General features: G+C 39.0%; 2 protein-coding genes and 1 long non-coding RNA gene across 3 annotated transcripts; 2 read left to right on the top strand and 1 right to left on the bottom strand.

Moving 5' to 3' along the window:
* Nucleotides 1–451: 451 nt before the first annotated feature.
* On the top strand, nt 452–5570 carry LOC129347694 (uncharacterized). Its single transcript, XR_008599911.1, has 3 exons — nt 452–657; nt 1685–1784; nt 4245–5570. It is a non-coding gene; the product is annotated as an uncharacterized LOC129347694 (long non-coding RNA).
* vcpkmt (valosin containing protein lysine (K) methyltransferase) lies at nt 1504–4496 on the bottom strand. The gene is made up of 5 exons (XM_023293714.3): nt 4240–4496; nt 2746–2859; nt 2117–2189; nt 1859–1978; nt 1504–1765 (listed from the first exon to the last, which is right to left on the bottom strand). The coding sequence occupies exons 1-5, from the start codon at nt 4494–4496 to the stop codon at nt 1658–1660; spliced, it is 672 nt and encodes a 223-aa protein (XP_023149482.1). The 3' UTR covers nt 1504–1657.
* An 833-nt stretch (nt 5571–6403) lies between the features above and the next one.
* Nucleotides 6404–14220, top strand: msh4 (mutS homolog 4). The gene is made up of 20 exons (XM_035940727.2): nt 6404–6767; nt 7915–8049; nt 8159–8322; nt 8427–8537; nt 8744–8859; nt 8946–9119; nt 9235–9407; nt 9509–9576; nt 9752–9826; nt 9979–10043; nt 10138–10307; nt 10399–10535; nt 10706–10809; nt 11304–11428; nt 12075–12275; nt 12380–12498; nt 12585–12713; nt 12936–13110; nt 13193–13281; nt 13558–14220. Exons 1-20 carry the CDS (start codon nt 6533–6535, stop codon nt 13753–13755), a joined length of 2763 nt encoding a protein of 920 aa, XP_035796620.2. The 5' UTR covers nt 6404–6532; the 3' UTR covers nt 13756–14220.
* The last annotated feature ends 561 nt before the right edge of the window (nt 14221–14781 follow it).

Raw genomic sequence — 14781 nt, forward strand, 5'->3', positions numbered from 1 at the left:
AAAGTGCCATGTAACACCTCACTGATCAACAGTTAGCAGCTTAAACTGTTACAGTCAACCACAGATACAGACAGCATGTTTGTTCTGAACGGGGCGGCAACAGCAGCAGCTTACTGGTGTTCAGAGCAAAACAACCTGTTTAAAACATCCCTAAAACCAGGGGCTGTACAGTCATAGCGGCATAATATGGGAACTTTAATATACTGAGAAATTGTGACTTCCTGACACATTTAAAATGCAACAGATTACAGGTTAACTTTACGCCCTGGACCCCAACAGAGCATTACTGGTATGATAACGAGAATCACTTCAGTAATCCATAATCAATCTTACTTCCTATTCTTCTATAAAGCGATTTGAGTTGTGACCTTCAGCGTAAACCCCACCCTGTCAACTTCAGCGTTAATATTTTCATTTGGTCAACGTGTTGGAGGCCACCCTGCTCATTACACTACAGCTCTACTGTGTAAACACAGAGCAGCATGAAAGGCCTTGAGGGGCCCCTGCATGCCTGTGGGAGTATGGGGCGTACTTCATGGCTTTATGCTTGAAAAAGAGCCATAATCTTCCACCTAATCTGGGGCTTTGAGTGGAATTCCCCTCACATGGACAGCAAGAGCGGGCATACACCGTGTTGGCTCTGGTTTTAAAAACAGGGTAAGTTAACATATGTATTGAAAACTTTAGTCATGATTTATTTTCTCACCTCACTTGATGTAGGAAGTTAACAACATTGTCTACACAACTTAAGTCACCATTTAGTCGTGGAATAAGTGGCTCGGCCCTCAAACAACATTCTAATTGCAGTTCTATTGCACAGACTAAATGTTTACACACTTAAAATACTTTTTGGGTTTTTGGAGTTTAAGAAAGTGTTGCCCCCTAGTGCTCCGAATGGGTAATGTCTGAATTTACATCACATTAAGAAGAAAAGTTACAGAGGAAACCACTTTGAAAACTACTTAGCGCTGTCAGCAGGTGCTCATTTCTGCAGGAGGACCTTTCGGGATGACAAAGAAATAATTTAAAAAACGTTTAAAAACAATTCATTTGTATGCATTGGCATAATGCAGTAAAAAGCCATTAAACACTGCATGTTCAATAATGCACAGCAGGAAAAATGGCAGTGTTCAAGAGCAGAGATGTAGTTAGTTTCATGTCTGCAGCTTCTTGTGGATCACTGAGGTATAACTCTGGACTTTCACATCTGCCTAACTGTAACTTTGCATAAACGTTAGAAAACACTTTCAATACTAATTCTCAACTTCAACATCTAAATGAAAACCAAGAGACTACACGTAAGCCCTTTCTGTGTTACTGTTTCTGACCCCTTAAGCTTAAACAACTTTCAAATTTCATTAAAGACAAGCCAGTCATGTCTGTGCTTGCACACGTCTGCCATCTAGCTTCACAGCTTTACAACTACACAGACTACTGAAACAGCTCAGAGTATGAAAAATAATTTTCACAAAAACTTTTAAAAACATGCTTACTCTGATAAAATATCAGTGATATATTTATTTCCACATTAGAAAATACTTCCCTTTAAAAATACAAATGACAATGAATACTTTACACAGGCTTTCAACTTTCTATTTCACAATCCGATTTTCATGTGGTACTGGGATGTACACTGAAAAGAAATTTTCACCACAAACTATAATGCTTTTCTTTTGATGTGCAGAATGTGGATGTCTGGACTGCTAAACTCCGAGTCCTGTTTGTCTGAAGGGATCCTCTCACAGTTGAAGTTTTGTTGCAGCAACTAAAAAGATAAAGCAAAAGTGAGTCAGATCATTCCAGTGACAAATATCTTAATTTCATAATGACAAAGAGAACAAAGTGATTGAATTCTAACCTCAAAAAAACGCCTTTCCACTTCTGGGTTGACACCCTCAGTGCGCTGCTCATAGCAGCAGATAATGCAGGTTTCTGGTCCACAAAGCAGCTTCAAGCTCTCCACCAGTGGAACAATTGACTGTGTGGAAATAAGAGGTGACTCACAGTGAGAAACACTGCTCAACAGTCAGTGTTTGTTCTGTTTTAGAATGACAGTTATATTGCAATCTTGCAAAGGGTTACATTGGATTGAAAAGAGAGAAGTAAAGCAAAATACCTGCTCATAATAGATGCAATCTGCCATGAGGACATAACGTGGGGGAGGCAAGAACTCAGACACATCCTCACCCCTTTAGCAAGAGTGGAAATCACACAGTTAGCATGTGGTTAAGATGCTGCTAGGGTATAATTTTGAATTACAATTCAGCAATTAGATCCATGTGTACCTGTGTTAGACATTGTATCAAGTGCAATAGGAAAATTGTTTGATGGTTTCATATACATGCATTGGATCCAAACAACCATTGAAGTATCCAAAAAGACACAATGTAATTGCATGAACAAATCTAAAGCATTCTCCCTCCAGGGCTTATAAAGAGCCTATTACATCCTTTTCCTTATTTAATGTGTATCAAGGTGAGATAATTCCTTTATTCCTAGTTAGCTAGTTTTATTTATGTGTGTACATTTATTTATTGCTATGTGTTTTTCATTGCTCTGTTGACATTAAAATATTCACTGTAAACCTTAATAGACATAGACTGAAGTAGTTAAATCAAAAATAAGATAATTTTTTTCTCCTGGCTGATAAGTCCTTAGAAAATATCAATAATTACTACCTGACAGTAAATAATATGCCATCCAGCCATATCAGCAATAAATAAAATAGGAAATGTAAGTACAAACCATTTCAGTACCTTGGCAGTTATGGATCCACGGCCGATAAGTGCCTGGTTATCTTGGATGTTCACCCTCAGAAGGGTCTGCAAGTCTTCCAGGTCTGTCACTGTAACTTGTGCTCTGTAGGAATTGATTTTAAAAAAGTATATATTTATATGTTTTGATGACTCAAACTAGTGTTGTGTCACAAAGTGCAAGTTAAAGCTGTATTACCCAGTTTATATACAATTGTCAGCTCCTTTTATCTGGATCAAAAGTCATAACGGAGAAAACCGAATAACTTTATGTCCATGGTAACAGCAAAGTTACGTATTTATTTTCTGATTACTAGGGCTGCAACCAAGGATTATTTTTGTTGCTAGAATGGTAATCTGACAATTATTACCTGGAGCCATCGATTAGTTATTTATTTATTTATTTTTTTGTAAGTTATTTAAGGTTATTGTAGTTTTATGAAACTGTTATTTCTGTTAATTTAAAGTATTTCTGGCAATCCTACTGCAAAAACTGATGGTGCGTTTTATATTAAAGCAGTTTACATACATCTACAGCGGCTTTAATGTGCATTGAACAGTCATAACATGCAAACTAATACAAAACTTTATGTCTGTGGTGAGAGAAAGTGTATGTGAATATTCAGATCAAAGAAATGTTTGCAGTTTACAATGTAATCAGGCATGACACTGAGGATGATTACAGCCAATACTACAATATTGTTTGTTATGCTTAGGCAGGTCCCTGGTTTGCGTCCTGGACCCGGGATCTTTCTGCATGGAGTTTGCCTGTTCTCCCTGTGCATGCATGGATTTCTCTGGGTACTCCAGCTTCCTTCCACAGTCCAAAAACATGCTGAGGTTAATTGATAATTCTAAATTGTCCGTAGGTGTGAATGTGAGTGTGATTGTTTGTCTCTATAAGCAGCCCTGTGACAGACTGGTGACCTGTCCAGAGTGTCCCCTGCCTTTAGTCTAAGTCAGCTGGAATAGACTCCAGCCCCCCAGCGACCCTAATGAGGATTAAGCAGTGTTTAGATAATGGATGGATGAATGGACGTTTAGGCAGTATGTCCTTGGTATTTCTAAAATTCTGTAATTAACATGACTTATGGATGGGTTTTATACATATAAAAAAAATAAATGATCTCTTGTGCAATTTTTCTATGAGCTATAATGTTTAAAATGTGACCTTCATGAATGAAGTTGAGTCTTTCAAAGTCATTATAATCACTTGACCCTTTAAAGCTATTTTAACCACTGTAAACAACAGGGTTGGTTATAATGTAGGTCACAGAGAATGTAAAATGATGCAGAGAAATATGACCTAAAGATAAAACGCAGAAGAGAGTATTTCTTTATGACTTTTTGATCCAGATGAAAGCAGTTGTATACAGACGAGGTAATATAGTCAATATGGCGCCCAAACACAGAAACAACAGTGCTGTGTGAGCAAAATACAAGAATATTAATAGTAAAAAGTAAGAATAACATAATGTCATCTCACCCTAGTGTTGCAGCCATCAGACCCACTGCTCCTGTCCCAGCTCCCAACTCCAGCACTGTGCTGCCCGACCAGACGTTCACTCCTGAGGACGGCTCATAAAACTGTCTCGTCTCTAAATATTTCGCCAGAACTATAGCTGCATCCCAAACCACACAGCCAACATCTCCCAAGTAGCACTGCTTCACTTTCAAGGCACAACCGTCGTTTCTCTCAATTTCTCTCACAAAATATTGACTCTCGTCTGCATCAGCCGCCATGTTGGACTCAGCCGGAACCACAAGAGGACTTTGGGTTTTCAGAATAAAAGCATCACCGCCTTTTACTGACTGAACATCACAACAGCAAATTCCTCTACAATTATCTATGTGATGTTTTCCTTCTTGTTATACTTAACTTTATTTTATTGAAAATAATATTAAAAACCAGTGGTATTGTTGGGACCTTAACAAGAAAGCTATATTTTAACCTGACGGAAGTTATTTCAGAACAAAAAAAATCTGTAAATTTATGGAATGTTCTCATTGTGTTTTACTTTTTTATTTTCTTTTTTTTTACACAAAAATATCAATAAAAAGTCCAAAATAGACAGTGAGTTTGCACGTCTAATGTAAAAATTACAAAAATGTGGAACTTTTAAATAATCATAAAATGTGAGATACTGTGTGTTGGATGTGGAAGGTCATCCCACATTAATATAACATATAGCAAAGATCAACGCAATATAATTTGAAATTTACAATAAAAATAAAATCAGAACGATCACAAAGAAGACTACAAAAAAACTTCACATAAAAGCTTTGAGGAGAGACTTTTAATACTGACACCAAAAAGTGGCATCTGTGGTGTGCTGAGCTGAATCAAGTCAACAATCTCAACAATGGCTTTGACAGAGAATGTTTTACGGGCCTCCACTTTCACAAGTACTAGACACCTACCCAGGCACTGTTCGAATAAAATCATGAATTAGAGTTTAAAATCTGCTACAGACTAAAAATATGATATTCTGAGAATAAAAGTATCATTCCTCAAAATAGCACTTAAATCAATAGACACTGTAAAAGCATGCTTTCATGACCGCTGCTTCCTTTTTTGTTTCAGGTTTGTGGTTCCTATTTACTGTTGTTGGTTCCTCTTCTGTTCTAAACAGCCCTTTGGGTTAAATGACATTTTCCTTGATGAATAAAAGTGAAGCTCAGAAACCAGTAATGAACCAAGTTGTACATTGCTTATATTCCCTTGAATAGCTGTTGAATTTTTAAAATAGTCATTTGCAACTAATGTATTTTTGTATTATTATACTAGCATGACATAAATAAAGTTCATTTACTGAATCTTTAGTGCATCCTTATTTATGGTGAGGCTCACTATAAATGGAAAATACACTTTATTTACTCTGTATATCAGCAGTTATTTTTCTTTTGATGTCTGCATTATGTTTGCTGTCTTTATTTCCTAATAAGTAGTATGTTTGATTTCCAAGTTGTTGAAAATGCGTGTGTTATTATTGCATTGACCAATAACGTGCACTATACATTCCTTTGTGAAGGTTAACTTAAGGATAAATGTAAGATACACTGTTAAAAGAAGAGAAAATCTGTGGTTTTACTTTTTCATTGTATTTTACAGATTTTTTTTCAGTGTTTTTTTTTTTTTAACAAAATTGCACAGTGTATTTGCATGGCTAAAGTAAAATGACACTGATAATCCTGAATGTTTAAATAATCAATGTTTTTATTTTTTTGAGAAAGCTGTTTTCTACAGCCCATGATCTGTAAAACATAATTTCCAGGAATGGCATCAAGTCAATTTGATTTATTAGAAATTGTCACAACATAGGGGCCTCAATCACTCTCTGGCAGATGGAAAACTGCATTATATGAGTTTAATTAGTCTTTTTAAGCTATTCAAACTAGTTTGAACAAAAGTGTTGGATAATGCAGAGACATGAGGATAATTCACTTTTAACTATTTCTTTTACCGTTTTCTTTTCACAGTGTACTCTCACCACAGACACAGGTAGTATTGGAGGCCTACACAGTCAAGAAATAGATTAGTAAATCAACAAACTGCTTTATTTTCCTGCTTTGAGCTAAAGTTATTTCAATGATTATTTATCAGACATGCGCAGATGTTCGATGCTAACGAGGGAGTACATGACCTCGCGCGGTTGTTCAGTAGAAGTTATTGCTAGCTACCCGTGTAGCTTAATTTGTATTTCACAAAGGCTCTTCTTTGCTGTTTATAGAACTAAAGGAACTTAATTTTACAGTTGTAGAAATTATTTTGCCACTTTATGCCCATTATCCTGCCTTTGCGAGGTTTTAAAATGTTTAGCAGCAGCACGGAGGAGGTGTCCGGCGGGGAGGCCTCAGAATGCGGACAGACGTGGGGTTTGACCTCGGCGGACAGAAACGGACTGAACGAAACTACCTCATATGGTCCCGCATCAGTTTCATCCTCTCAGCAAAGTTTAAATGGAGACAGTTCGAGGTCCAGTCACGGTCCATCTCTACCGAGAATAGCCTCAGGTGATGTTTGGGTAGCCGGGACAGTTTAAGCTAACACTAGCAACTTTGGTTTGTGGAAAATGATGTGAGGGTCTTGGCACATTGATGGCCCAGCTGCTCAGTTTTCAGATTTAAACCTGATCATTGCCGTAATTTCAAGTTATTTTAAAGCAAAATACATAGAAAATGTAAGACACTGTTCTAGGCAAAGTTAGGTCATCCCACACTGTGCTTTCTCTGCTCAATGTAAAAGAAAAAGAAAAAAAAGTGGGTGGAGATATTTCAAGTGATTTTTATCCAATATGTGTTTCTTCATTAAATCATATTCAGATGTAGTGCCTCTACTGTGGATTAACTTTGGTAAATAGTACAGTTTTATGCCTACTTAAGACTTAAAATGCTGATTAACGTCTTGATTGAGAGATTCAAATGAAGCATCAGTAGTATTGGGATAATGAAACAGCCACATTAGTGTTTACACAGCATTTATCCAGTTACACATGTATATCCCAGGGAGTGTAGGCTAATTAGAATAGTGGTTATCACTATTTGGCTTGGAATTAGTCTTATCTATGATGATTTGCAGAGCTCTAATCATATGTAAAGATGGCCATTGAAAATACTTGTTGTTTTGGTGACTGACCATTTAAATCATCTAGGAGAAGAGATGCAGAAGCGAGGAGATACAAAGTTCACCCATAAAATCCTCTTTTACAAAACCCCAAAATAAATAACTACCAATCAGCTGTCTGTGTTGCAGACAAAGCCCACTGAAAATGTTGTCTATATCAACTTACAATGAAACAAGAAAATGTGCTGACATTGCTTTTTGGGTGCCTGCATACTTTTTATAGTTGCTTTAATGAGTAGAGAGGCCATGCTCTATATGTAGTTATAGGGGAAGCATCCTTACACATAATAATAACACAGCTGCAAGTATCCCGCCGTGAGACTGTAAAATGGAAAAATCTCCTGACCACATCGCTGGTAAAGACCACAAAACTGAGGCTCCTAGCAGTGTATTTCCCGAGAATCTTAAATCTCTGAATTTGTTTTGATAGTGGATCATAGAACAGCAGCAAAGCCCCAAGAATACATTTAGTCCCTCTGCGGGATATTAATATTGTAATATATGACACCTCTCGTTATATTTTGTCTTGACATACAGTAGGTCAGTTTCACAACAGCTTCTGGATAGGGAGGACAACTTCATCGCTCGTCTCGACTTCAGACAGCTCCTCTTTCCGCAATCGTGGAGGAACACCTGGACTCCGACGGACCCCAGGATCTGCTGGGGCAACAGGTTCACACCCTGCACATAGTTAACACTGTCTGGCCGCACTGGTATTTTAACCCTCCATATATAATCCTTTAAGTAAGATGTTCTTCTTTCAAACTGATCTATTTTTCAGGCACAAGTTGCTCATCTGGATCCACAACCACTAGTGCCTCTGTGATTGTGGCAGTGGTTGAAGGCCGTGGTTTGGCCAGGGGAGAGATAGGCATGGCCAGTGTGAACCTGAAATGTCCAGAGCTTGTACTCTCTCAGTTTGCAGACACAGGGACGTATGCCAAGGTAACCCATCCATGACCTACTGGCCAACAATAATTACTCAGCAATCAGAAGAGACTGTGAAATACAGGAAGTTTGTGTATCAGCCAAATATTATTCTCTTAAAGGTCATAACCAAGATTCACATCTTGGTCCCAGTGGAAATACTGATGCCAGACACAGCCAGTGAGAAGGGAAAAGGGACAAAACTGTTCAAACTTATCAGTGAGAATTTCCCGGTACGAATGCAGAATAGGTGATAAAAGCAAAACACCTAATATTTTCAAATAAATAACCCTTTAAAGGCAGAGAGCAGCTTACTCATGCCCATTCACTCACTCACTCACTTGTGGTTAGCACCACTGTAAACTGTGCTGTTATGTCCCACCTATAAACATGTGTTAGAATGAGGTAATAATTGCATTTTATCATGCTTTTTTGTCAGTGTGTAGCTTTCACTGCAATCCAACGCAAGTATTTTAATGAGAGAAAAGGACTGGAGTACATTCAGCAGCTGTGTGCCCCAGAATTTGGCACCGTCCTCATGGAAGTGCAGGCTAAGTACGCCACTGAGTACAGCAATATATAGATACAGATACACTGGAGTACTGTACTTTTTTCATTATCTGATGTCATAATTTGTGTAGGTATTATTGCCTAGCAGCTGCAGCTGCTTTGCTGAAATACTTGGAGTTCCTCCAGAACTCTGTCTACGCTGCCAAATCTCTTAAAGTGAGCTTTAAAGGGAGTGAACAGACAGCCATGATTGACTCAACATCTGCCACTAACTTAGAGTTGGTGGTCAATAATAGAGACCACAGGTAAGAGGGAAAGCAGTGCCAGAAACATTGTGTTTTTAAACATTGTGTTTAAGTAGTGCTTGTGGTGTTATAGATTAATTCAGTCTTTGATTTATTCTTGTTTTTCTTCATATAGAAGTGAGCATACCCTTTTAGGAGTACTCAACCACACAAAAACACCTGGTGGTGCTAGAAGGTTGCGCTCCAATATTCTGGAGCCTCTGGTTGATGTGGACACCATCAACATACGCTTGGACTCCATACAAGAGCTGCTGCAGGATGAGGAGCTCTTCTATGGCCTGAAGAATGGTTAGGAACAAGCACAAAACAGTTTTTAATAACAGTTTTGCATACTGGAGATGAGAGCATGACACAGCACTATTGACTATTTGCTCTTTTGGCCTCATCAGCTATAGGTCATTTCCTTGACATAGACCAGCTGCTGTCTGTCCTTGTCCAAATCCCAAAGCAGGAAACAGTGCGTACCGTACTTTCAGTACTCATGCCTTTATAAGATGAATTCATTGTGATGGAATGTCTTGATATTAATTGGAATCATGTGTGTGTTTTAAAATGCTATTTTAAAATACAGTTGGGGGACATTGTTCTGCCTTTTTTGTGCACATTTCAGTAATGTTATTTTATTTCTAAAGATTCAAGTTGCTGAAGCAAAGATTACACATGTCATTCAGCTGAAGCACACTCTGGACCTTGTGCCACGTTTAAGGGTCTGTATGTTGGTATACTGAAATAAATTCAAAATAATCCAACAGCCATGGATAAAAATAATTACACCTTTGTTAAAAAGTATTACAATAATTGCTACTTAGATGTAAAATAAATACTATATCCTTGGTAAAGCATTGCACTTTTTCGACAGATGGCACTGAAGAACTGCAACACAGCTCTTCTCAAGGCATACAGTACCGCACTGGAAGATAACAGGTACTGACTCTTGTGACGATGTCAACTGAAGCAAATTTACTGCTGTGTGCTGTCTACAAACTTAATCCACTGTACACATTTGTGTCCACCTCAGGTTTGACATGATCCTAGAGCAGATCAAGACGGTGATAAATTATGACACCACGTACCTGAAAGGGAGCCTAAACATGCGCACCCAGAAGTGTTACGCTGTGCGCCCTAACATCAATGAGTTTCTTGACATTGCCCGGAGAGCTTACACTGAGATAGTGGATGACATTGCAGGTGTTTGTTCTAGATATTTAGGAAATATCTTGCAGTGTTTGCACAGTGTGTTCATATCTGAAGGTGTATTGTGTGTCATTGTGCTACACAGGGCTTGTTAACCAGTTGGGGGAGAAATACGTTTTGCCATTGCGTACTAGCTTCAGCACGACCCGAGGTTTCTTTATCCAGATGAAGCTAGAAGGAATAGTCTTACCTGAAGGGAAACTCCCCCCAGAATTCATCAAGGTAAGGGCCACTAAAGACAAATGAAACACTGAACAAACAGACTAATTAGAGATAGAAAAAAGATAACTCAGCATCACCTGTTAATGATGGAATCATAATTACCCTCAATGGAACACAAAAGGTGACAGTAAATGAACAAAAAACCGGTGTTTCAACATCTACTGCCTCAGGTAACCAAGCAAAAGAACAACTATGGCTTCACCACTGCAGACCTGATGAAGATGAATGGCCGCTGTGATGAGGCCCTGAGGGAGATCTTCCACATGTCCTATGTGTGAGGAGCCCATGATCTTGTGACTAACTAGATACACACAGTTATGTATTTGTTTACTAATGAAAGGGTTCCTTGATAGATGAATTAGGGGATTTGATGTGTTTTCTTGTAATTAATTATGTATATGTTGTCATTCTCCCTCCACAGATAAATGTGATCATGCAGAAGTCTTAAAATCTGAAGCATGTTAATTTTTAAAGCAGATATTTGAACTTGTTTTGTTGATAGAGAGAAGGATATTTCCCCATAGTGACTGACTGTTACTCTCACACACAAAAAAATTAAGTTGACAAAGACCTTAACTACCAATTATTCAACTCATTCATCAAAAATGGGTTTGTACATTTCTCCATCTAGGCAAATTTTCATCTTACTGACAGCTGATTTAGATAAATTGACTTGGGCCACCTTGTCTCCACTAGAGGGCACTGTTTGCTAGATATAACTTCTACTCTGTGCTTTGCTTCTGCATCATTTTACCTGTCTCTATGCAGGGTGATATGTCAACTGCTTAGCACCATCCATGAGCATATTCACTGCCTGTATAAGCTCTCTGATGCTGTATCCATGTTGGACATGTTGCTGTCACTGGCCAATGCATGCACCATCTCAGACTATGGTGAGTATGAATCACTTGATTACTGATCTCAAGTCTGTCAGACTTTCAAATTAACCTTGGAGAAATGTGATGTGTTGTCTGAGGGAGTGCTGTGTGCACACAAGGCAGCTCCCAGGCACTGTCACACATGACATAGAGAAACTGATCCACTGAGCTGGCAGCTCTGCTGGCCTCAGTTCTTTTTTCTGTAGGTCGTGGGCAGCACCAGCCTCATCAGCCACGTGGTGGGTGGTGAGCGCTGGCCCTCAGCTGTCTGAAACTGTCTCTCCGTAGACACGTGCTGACTGCCTGCCCCCTTCTATCCCAGCCAGCTTGTACTCAGATTACCCTTCTTACATAAGTGTGCACTGGTGTGCTGTATTTACCGAGAGAAATCTCCCCAGCAGAGGAGCTAACTGCCTTTAACCACTGCACACCTTTCTCAGAAATCCGTCTTTATGATATAGTGACACACTTCTCAACCAACCTGCAGTTTTGTGTATATGCATTAAATAATGTAAAAGACATCATATGCTGAATTAATTATAGAAATTTTACACAGCAATTATAATCAATGAGCCACAGTTATTTAGCGTTACACTACAAATGTATTTTAATGCTTTAGCACAAACCAGCTTATTATGTTTTTGTCTGCTTTGTTTGCCAGTGCGCCCAGAGTTTACAGACACACTGGCCATCAAGCAGGGTCGTCACCCCATTCTGGAGCGAATAGCTGGACAGCAGCCTGTATCAAACAATAGCTACATCTCTGAGGGCAGCAACTTTGTCATCATAACAGGACCCAACATGAGCGGCAAATCCACTTACCTCAAACAGGTGGCGCTGTGTCAGATCATGGCTCAGATAGGTCAGCAGTAAATCTTCTCATGTGAATGTTAAATGCAAAGCCACATAATGCCATACATTTATTCCCTTTGATTTTTGAGTGAAACCCCGACCTTATCATTCCAGGCTCTTTTGTCCCTGCTGAGTACGCTTCTATTCGTGTGGCCGATCAGATTTTCACCAGAATTGGAGTAGATGATGATTTTGAAACTAACTCTTCCACCTACATGTTGGAAATGAAGGAGGTATGTCATCTTTTTACTTGGGGGGAATGCTCACATTCCTAAAATAACTATTGATCTGTAATTGACTGTTTATTTCTTCCTCAAAGATTTCATACATAATCCACAACGCAAGTGACAGGTCCCTGATCATCATTGACGAGTTGGGACGTGGTACCAGTGCTGAGGAGGGCATCGGCATTTGTCACTCAGTTAGTGAGTTCCTCCTTAGCCGAAAGGTAGAACATGCACTACAATAGTTCTGTACTGCCACGCCTCTCTCTAAATTAAAAACCAGACAAATTAGATTGCTATGTCCGATATTTATCCTTTAACTATTAGTAGTCTGGTGCAATACACCTGTTAGGTCAACAGCGAAGCAGGAAAATAAATACGGGAATCGTGCATACTCAGTAGTGCATTAATCTTGAAGGTGTGTCCTGTTTCTTTGCTGTTTGCAGGCGTTCACTCTCTTTGCTACGCACTATCTTGAACTGTGCCAGCTTGAGTCTCTTTATCCCAACGTGGAGAACCAGCACATGGAGGTTCAGCATACACGCATCGGTGACGCTGGTGCTGAAAGAGTGGTGTACACATATTTGCTAAACCGAGGATGCTCTGAAGAAAGGCACTATGGTACAGAATTAGTGGATTCCAACTGCAGTTCTGTTGACATTTGTCAGGAAAATGGCTACAGAGTTTGTGTTTGCTTTTCTAGGTTTGAGAGCAGCAGAACTGACTACCCTTCCCTCAAGTTTAATCCAAGAGGCCAAGACACTTGCCTGTAAAGTTAGCCAGCAGCTATTGGTACGATTCTTAGGTATCAGATTGTGACTTTTTGTCCTCCTGTCGTGCCTCAACCTTTTTTTTGACAATATATTTTAGCTGTTGCTTTTCCAGCATTCCCACTTGCCGTGCAACAAAAAACTAATTCTAATTCCCACAAAGCCAATATAGACCCAGAGAGAGTCAAATATCATGCCACGGCCAACAAGGACAGATAGCACAACTGATAACCATGGTTTACATGAGAGAAATGCTGCATACAGACATGAAGGCCTAGAATGTATTTTATTTGTCCAGGCCAAACATCACAGAGATCCAGAAACTCAGAGGCAGAGAGCTGTGTACCACCTGGCCACCCGCCTCCTGCAGACTACCAGAAACTCCAGACTGGACCCTGACAGCCTGCGTATGTATCTGAAGGGACTGAAGAAGCAGTATGAGGCTGAGCTGCAGGCTGCAGGGCCGTCAGTATCCATTGATGCAGAGGAGGAATGACTGACTCAGTCTTACAGCCTGGAGGAACTCTGATACACTATGAAAAATGAAAAATTGTTGTCTAATAATCAATACAGGCCACACCTAATTCAAAAATTGGCCTATTTGATATGAAATTGATTTATAAGAATTCTAATGGTAATGTTATTTGGCTGTCTTTACAATATAACACCATAATAGTTAATTGCTGTAATCTGTGCAGGTGCTGGAGAAATATAGTTCTGACATCTAAAATAATTAAAAATGATTGATGATTAAGAGTTGCTGTCCGCTACAATGCATAGGCTACAGGAAGTTCTATAGTTTCTATATTAAAGTGCTTTTTGGCAGGGCTCATGCGGTTACTCAGCATAATTGACGAAGTTGATGCATTTTAATTGATGCCTGTATTTATGTATTTATTTTTTATTTCAGTTCATCATAAATGTTTTCCTTCATTATCACTCTGCAGTTATTACATCCTGATGTTTTTGGCTTCAGTCACTGGTCAATGCTACAGTGAACTGTGTTAAATGTAAACATTTCCAAAGGCCCATGACCAAAAAAAATGCAGGGTTACTTCAAAATATTGCACAGCATAAAGGTAGTTTGTACATTGTGTGCAGATTGGATGACTTACCACAGCAGCACAATGCAATGCTCAAGCAGCTGAAGGCAAACACTATTTTATGTGGAGGCAGTTTCCATCTGTTTGCCTCTCTCCTACTCTCTGTGCTCACATATCCTATATTTTATTACAGCTGAATTCCCAATACAACTGTTCACATTCCCATATTTTTCTTGCTCTGTTGTCAGGTAATGAAACAAGTAAAAAATAGTGATGGAAATGTGGTTTATTTAGGCTACACGTTAACCAAACGGCTACACTGCACCTCTAAAAAACAGATTTTATAACTGCTGTTTTCTGATGACAACTGCCGAGCTGTGAATGCAAAGGTATTTTCATAAAAGTCAAAGCCCAAGCCAGAAAACAATCACACAAAAAAGCTAAAAGGAGTTGCTCGATGCCTCTGAAATATCTGCAGT

This window comes from Amphiprion ocellaris, chromosome 20, assembly GCF_022539595.1.
Source record: "Amphiprion ocellaris isolate individual 3 ecotype Okinawa chromosome 20, ASM2253959v1, whole genome shotgun sequence".
Taxonomy (NCBI): Eukaryota; Metazoa; Chordata; class Actinopteri; family Pomacentridae; genus Amphiprion; species Amphiprion ocellaris.

Bases quoted from the DNA above. Each gene is read 5' to 3' on its own strand.
- msh4 (XM_035940727.2), top strand. From the start codon at position 6,533: ATGCCCATTATCCTGCCTTTGCGAGGTTTTAAAATGTTTAGCAGCAGC. The intron at 8,538-8,743 runs GTACGAATGCAG...CTTTTTTGTCAG, and splicing joins TTATCAGTGAGAATTTCCCG to TGTGTAGCTTTCACTGCAAT. The intron at 9,120-9,234 runs GTAAGAGGGAAA...TTCTTCATATAG, and splicing joins GTCAATAATAGAGACCACAG to AAGTGAGCATACCCTTTTAG.
- vcpkmt (XM_023293714.3), bottom strand. From the start codon at position 4,496: ATGGCGGCTGATGCAGACGAGAGTCAATATTTTGTGAGAGAAATTGAG. The intron at 2,860-4,239 runs GTGAGATGACAT...CAATTCCTACAG, and splicing joins CTGATGGCTGCAACACTAGG to AGCACAAGTTACAGTGACAG. The intron at 2,190-2,745 runs GTTTGTACTTAC...CTCTTGCTAAAG, and splicing joins ACTGCCAAGGTACTGAAATG to GGGTGAGGATGTGTCTGAGT.